The 6,929-nt window shown below is 39.5% G+C and overlaps 1 protein-coding gene across 1 annotated transcript in view; it reads right to left on the bottom strand.

Moving 5' to 3' along the window:
• Positions 1-5: 5 nt before the first annotated feature.
• Positions 6-6,929, bottom strand: part of LOC141772310 (uncharacterized) — a 74,784-nt gene continuing 67,860 nt past the window's right edge. Inside the window, exons 13-14 of the mRNA XM_074643149.1 lie at positions 3,854-3,877; positions 6-3,563 (exon numbers count right to left, since the gene is read on the bottom strand). Coding sequence (XP_074499250.1) covers positions 3,460-3,563; positions 3,854-3,877 — 128 coding nt within the window. The 3' untranslated portion in view covers positions 6-3,459. The remainder of the gene's footprint in view (positions 3,564-3,853; positions 3,878-6,929) is intronic.

Genomic DNA, 6,929 nt, shown 5'->3' with positions numbered 1-6,929 from the left:
CAACCCAACCCAGACAGTAGACATCTTTTATTATTTATTCTTCTATTCCCTGGCAATGCTGTCAGACCTGTAATGAAGCCATCTGTACTTTCTGACTGTTTTTACCTTCAGTCTGGTCTAGCAAGTGAAACACATGTTCAATCACTCAAAGTAAAATTAAAGCTACTATGGTCTTGTTTACTTATGTAGGTCATTACTGTACAAGATTCAACATGAACACACTGGTCAAAGGTTAGTTAAAGGGACTGTTTGTAAGAATCAGAAATTGGTTGAAACAGCGACACCTGTGGACCTTAAGTCAGAGAAAAGTCAGTGTCCTGTTGCTCGCGCTCGCCCGTGTGCACGCGCTACGTGAATGTGAGCGAGCATCCGTCAAATCTGTGAGGCGACACACGTCAGCTAAAACCACAATATCACTCTTTATTTCACCTGCTTGGCAGTAATGTTAGCTGACCAGACAAAGGTTTCTCCATGAATCAGTGCTGATCCTAATGTTGGCTTTTCCTGCCTCAGCCTCCCGACCGCGGTGGGAGGGAAACACCGGAACCGGGTCGGAGACGATAACATAACTCTCTGCGGAGCCCAGTCACTTCACAAGACACGGGAAACCTCTGTTGGTCTGGAGGAGCTGCAGCATTTATTTCTGCACAAACGTCCACTGTAGATTCACTAGATATTCTCAGAGCTAAACTAACTCTCCTGCAGTGTGTAGTGTGCGCACATGCACGTGAGGTGGAGCGAGCTGAGTGAAGGCAGGCAGGCAGAGGAGCAGAGGAGCAGACTCAGGCCCTGGAGACCAAAACTACAGTCTCCCCCGCGTCCTCAGACCGCGGCCAACACTGTTTTGCAAGACGGGCTTCACTAGATAGAACTTAATGGTTTTGGTGCTTCCATGTAGTTTGTGTTGGAGTCTGAGTCTGAACAGCGCAGCCACACGCGAAAGCGCATGGGACACCGACCCAGATTGATTTATATGTGTAAGAAGTTACAAACAGTCCCTTTAAGTTAATATTGAGACACATTGGTCTAAATCCTATATTCAACATGTTACTTAGGAGTGCCAAAGGTATTATCAGTAGTGCTTGTTATGCAGAAAATGGTTGTAGAATGTGTTATACTGTGTGTGTTCTATATAGCGGGGCAGCTAAGCTGAAATATTCATAAAAATTGTGCATTTTGCAATAAAAGCAACAAATCTGGCACAGATGTAGGTTTATACATTATGAAAAGATATAGATATAGAATTTGGCCCCTGAGGGGCCATTTCTCAAAATGGCTGCCAAAGAGGCACTAAATATTCCTAACTGTTGCAGGAAAAATTTGTTATGACTCTTGATTTTCAAAGTGTGTTCAAGCTGAAAAACGTGAAAACCAAATAAAAGGAGCATGGTCACTTCAGGGTCAAACTTCAGCCCCTTACTTTCATGACAGAATGACAACCAATACACCGTTAGAACGGCAAGATATTAAGCTTTCTATCAGTGTGCTTTTCTTTTTATTATCTGTACAAGTGACAGAGATATCGCTGGATAAAGTTCAGGATTGGCGGTAACCTCTAGTCACAGGTCGCATGAGAACTTCTTAGTTTGGGTAGGCACTTCGGGTTCATACGACAATGTTTTATTTTTTAAATGACCTTCAAATCTGAGCAGGGGAGTTGATATTTGTCTGGTCTCTGGCCTGTGACCAAGCCGACCTGGTTGAACAGGAAACTAAAATTAGTCTTCTGTCGGAATAGCTCACAGGGTCACCGAGACACACAAGCTAATCCACCACGCCAAGGTGCCAACTCCAATAGGATTAGATGTCTTTGGTAACAGAAGCGTCTGTCCCATAGACTGTATGAAATATGGACAAATTGAAATAAATAAAAGAATATATGATAAAAATTGAGTTAATTGTACCGAGTTATGGAGAAGGTGTAGGACCATATACTTCATCCAACTTCTTTTCGGACATGTAATATTTATTTATGTTGATTATTTGTGAATTGATTGTTTACTGTTCATTTTATGTTATTCTTGTTTTGTTTTTTACTGAGGTATTTGTTACATGTTCGAAATAAATAATTAATTAAAAATAAAGTGAAATGAAATGGTTGTCACTGTCTACTAATATTAAACATATATTATATATATACAAATGTTAATCCCAATTAGTGTATGAGCGTATGAAAATAATATGCAAGATAAGCATATCGTTTGTTATCAGCGACGACCAAACGGTGAGTCGCTTTAAATGCTGCAGACGCAAGGAATTGTTGGATGTTATTCTCTCTTTTCCTTTGGTAAAGGATGGTCCAGTGTATCCTCTGCTAAAGGAGATAATAAAGGAAGCATTGAAGCTCCTTTCCTTAGCATTTGGAGAATTTGAACAACTCTTATGGCTGCTACTTAACTGTCCGTTAATGAGTTTTGTTCGGTTCATTTGAATTAGGCGCTGTGAAGAAACGCTTAACTGTGATTTAGAGACTTGTTTCGCTAGCAACGGGAGTGAATGGAGACAGAAAAAAAGCATAACAAACTGTAATCCGCTCATGCGAGTACGGTAGTAATTGATGACGATTTTCACCTATAGTTGGGGATGTGCCCTGGCTAGTTAGGGATACAACCCAAAGTTCTACCAAAGTACAGTATCACTTTAACTGTGATTACAGGTTACTGGCGACCCAGAACTTTATCCAGCAATATCTCGTCAATTTTACTGCCAATGAAAAGTGAAATACACCGATGGAAAAGCTGAAGATCTTGCCGTTCTAAAGAAATCATCAAGAATCATAAAATCAGTTTTCTGCAACATTTAGGAATTTGAAAAATGGTTGCCCTGGCCCTCAGGGGCCAAATTTGCAGCGCCTCGATATCTATATCTTTTCATAACATATAAACCTATACTGGTGACAAATTTGTTGCTTTTATCACAAAATGCACAATTGTTATGCTTAGCTAGTGCTGTGTTGTGCTCTGGCAAAAGTTTGGAACAGCTCCTAAATACAGCGGAAAGGGAATTAAAAGCCTTAAAGAAATTGTTTGATATTAACAAGCTACCATTGAATTTAGGTAAAACACAGTTCATAATATTTAATTTAATTGAAAAATCAGTAGTTAATTAAAAACTATGATTAATGATGTTGAAAGTGCATGTAATGGGCGTGATAATTGATTGTAAAAAACAACAACAATTACCGCTCACGCTTGTATGCCTCCACCAACCAGTCAAGAAACAGTTTATATCCACGTCTGTCCAAAATGTCCTCACTTCATCATTTTATCCTGTTAGACATTGACCTTTGACCAACAAAATCTTATCAGTTCATTCTTGAGTCCAAGTGGACGTTTACACCAAATTTGAAGAAATTCCCTCCTGGCCTGAGATATCGCGTCCACGAATGTACGTACAACATGTAGACAGGATACAAATCCACAGGACTGAAATAAGGACTCCAGGATCATGTGACTGAGTTCATGTGGTCTCTGGTCCAAACAGCTGGATCCTGCAGTGCCGGACGGCGTCATTCAGACTGGTGAGTCTTTTACTGGGGGGCAGATGTGACTGAGCAGAGGTCTCTGGCAGGAAGAAAAGAAGGAGACGTTTTCTTTATGGTGAATAATGCACAAATTGAAGGTAAGCTAACGGGATTGCATTTCACTGGAGTTGTACCTTAACTAATTTCACGTGACAAATAAAATGTATTGATTGATACGTAGGTGGAGAAAAAGAAGACAAATTAAATAAAACATTAGAACATTTTTGTGTAGAATTTCATGCAGTGCAGCCCGTTAAAAATGTTAGACACATTTGCATACGGAGAACTTAAAAAATATGTATTAAGGACAAATAAATTGACCCAACGTACCTGTTTTTCTCGAAGACAGTTTGCCTGAAATCCAAAAGCATAAAACATATTAGCTAAAACCATTAGTGACCAGCCACTGAAGGCACTGAGGAGAAAACAAATGTGTGGAAATAAAGTTATATATTAGGTCAAATAAGAGATTCAGAACAAGCACTAACCTGTCATGACAAGTGCTATTACTAATAGCATGGCCATAATAACAGGTATACAAAAGAAATGCGTTCTTGAAGCTCCACAGACAACATCACTGCTGCTGCTTCCTTCTTTGATCTGTACTTGGTTTGCTGAGCAACTGTCAGAAAAGAGAAATGAAAGACAACTTTAATACTTTGTGTGTTTCAAATGAAAACTCATTTGAAGGGTCATCATAATGTTAAAAGTATGAAGTGGGTAATGTCACACTAATTAAAAACAAATAAATATTTAAAGTAACACTTTCAAAGAAAGTCTATTGAAAGATCAGATGAAATAAGACTGGGGGATTGGCAATGTTTGAATCTCCTGTGGATGGAAATGATCAACAATCAACATTTTGTGCTACAGGGCAGGAAAACCCTACTTTCTTGAGTAATTAATGTACAAACAATGTCTTACATAGTCCAAACCGTGCAATTCAGGCCATCCTGTGAAAAATGGATTGGCTGACAAGGTTCACACGCTGTATCAGTTCTGCTGGTTCCTTAGAGAAACAGACAAAAGTGAGATTAATAACACGGGAACCCAACATCTGGTGAAGATCCATCATTTATCAGACTCAACTCAGTGTCTTCATTGAGTAGTTTAACATGCACACTAGTATCCCAGTTATGATATGAGTGTACCAAACATGTCAGTGCAGGAAATCAGTCCTGAGATATGAATACTTTTAGTCCTAAGTCAACTTTCAGGAGGGTTACTGAGACGCCTGATAAACACGGGCCCAGGTCATCATATCCTGGTTTCAGAAACCTGAATATGTTATAGAGCAGGCACTATAGAGGAGACACTTTCAAGTTATAGAGTAAAAAATATGATGATACTTGATGTAATGATGTAATGATGTCTGCGTGCTGAAGTAAAAGTCAAAATCTGTCACCAGTCTGACACAGGTACACATACAAACTGTATTGTCACTCTTGTCTTCTATTTCTGATGATCAGATGGAAAGGCTAAATACAGCAGTGTGGTAAATGCAGCAATCCAGGTCAACCAAACTGTCTGACAGAAATGACAAATCTGCTGGATTCTGAGGAGTCAAAGACGTGTCTGAAGTTCTGAACTGTCGCCGAGGCTCAGACACTTGGATAATGTTATTAGTACCATGTATACATGGAGCTGAATAACCAGGCTACACTATGTGTCAAACCAGGATAGTAGTGTGCATGTTAACATACTCACTGTCGGACTAGTCTGACTTGAATTTTTCTTACCAGGTTCTTTAACCCCGTGACCAGGTGCACATGGAGTATGTTTTTTTGCTAAACTACATCCTGCACCATCCATCAACTGTTTGCAGAAATAGCCACTTAAAACATCACAAATTGTGTCAGTTGTGGCTGTGCACTCCTGTTGGGCAAAGACACCATGACCTAAAATCAAACAGAAAAAATAGTCATTATATTGTTGTTAAACATACATTTATACATTTTATGCAAGCTTAAAGGGCCAGTGTGTAGGATTTGGCGGTATCTAGCGGTGAGGTTGCAGATTGCAACCTACTGAATCTTCTTCCCTGTGCCGAGCATGTAGGAGAACTACTGTGATTATGTGCTACTTAGTCGACTGCAACCAAGGACAAATTGAATGAAATCTAACCCACAGAGCTGCAGCAGGAGCTCTGATTGGCCAAACTCCTGACCAACACATAGGAGCTGTCCAATCAGAGCTCCTGTAGCTGCTCTGTGGGTTTTTAAGTTGTTCGCTCACTTACACATCTTAAAATTAAAGAGTGCAACCTTCAAATGAAATCAATCACAAAATGTAAACTGCAATTGCAATTACATTGTGAAATTCAATTATTGATCATTAAGAGAGAAATATAATGATACATTGTGTAATTTTTTACTTGGAGCTTCAGAACATGCTATTTAAATTATGTTTTAATTTATTTATTTATATAGTTTTTTTATTGGTCAATAAGGTATATTATATTATTTACAATTAAACACTGTGAAAATCTATTATATCCCTGTGGTGCACTCAAGGCTCCATATAAAGCACATACCTGTTACAACACAACCTGTAAGGACATTTCCTGAATTATTAGGGCTCACTATTCAGCAAACACGCTGCCAACATAGCAGTACATTATCACATTATTTATTTTGTATCAAACTGCATCCATTAACAGGGCTGCAATATATTTTTATTTATTGCAATTTGTTTTATACGTTTAAATTTTGTCCAGTATCCTAATTCAATCAAACCTTTTCCACGTTACCGCATTTGTCAAAATCAAACTGAATTTGGAGGAAATGTTAGTCAGTTCATTGTGGACATACCTTGATCACAGGAGGTGCAGAAGAAACAGTTAGTCAGGCCATTGGGTTGGTTCATATAAGTCCCATTCTCACAGTTGCTGCACCCTGTGCCTGACTGCTGTGTGCAGTCCCTTCGAACAACTGAACCTGTTCAAGACAAAAACAAACTGTCAGCGTCGCATGATCACCAAGACATGATGGGAAGTAACAATTACAAACGCAGAAGATAAGAAACTGTATCTGATAGAGTCAGTAACAATCGTGTTTCAGGTCTTTATTGGGCCAGTGTATGAAAATGCACTGCTACGCTCACAGCTATAACATTACTGCTGTACTCGCCGTCAGTACGTCACACGCTCCCTCGCTCTCTCTGTCTGTCGCTCTCTCTCTCGACCGCATACCGACACTCGCTAACATTAATCACACAACCCACGCAATGAATTATTCCTTAAAGGAGTTTGCTATGTGTACAATACATTTTTGTTTAAAAGACATTTTAAAAATAAATAACTCTCTGATGCTTAGGCCCGGCGGGGAGTCAACCTAGGTTCGGCAGGCCGCCGGGCTTCACTGGCGAAAACCCTGTCGCTGTCAGCACTTTCGCCATTGTTTGCACT

Source organism: Sebastes fasciatus, chromosome 8, assembly GCF_043250625.1.
Source record: "Sebastes fasciatus isolate fSebFas1 chromosome 8, fSebFas1.pri, whole genome shotgun sequence".
Classification (NCBI taxonomy): Eukaryota; Metazoa; Chordata; class Actinopteri; order Perciformes; family Sebastidae; genus Sebastes; species Sebastes fasciatus.
The sequence above is the reverse complement of the archived record's forward strand: the minus strand, read 5'-3'. Positions and strand labels throughout refer to the sequence as shown.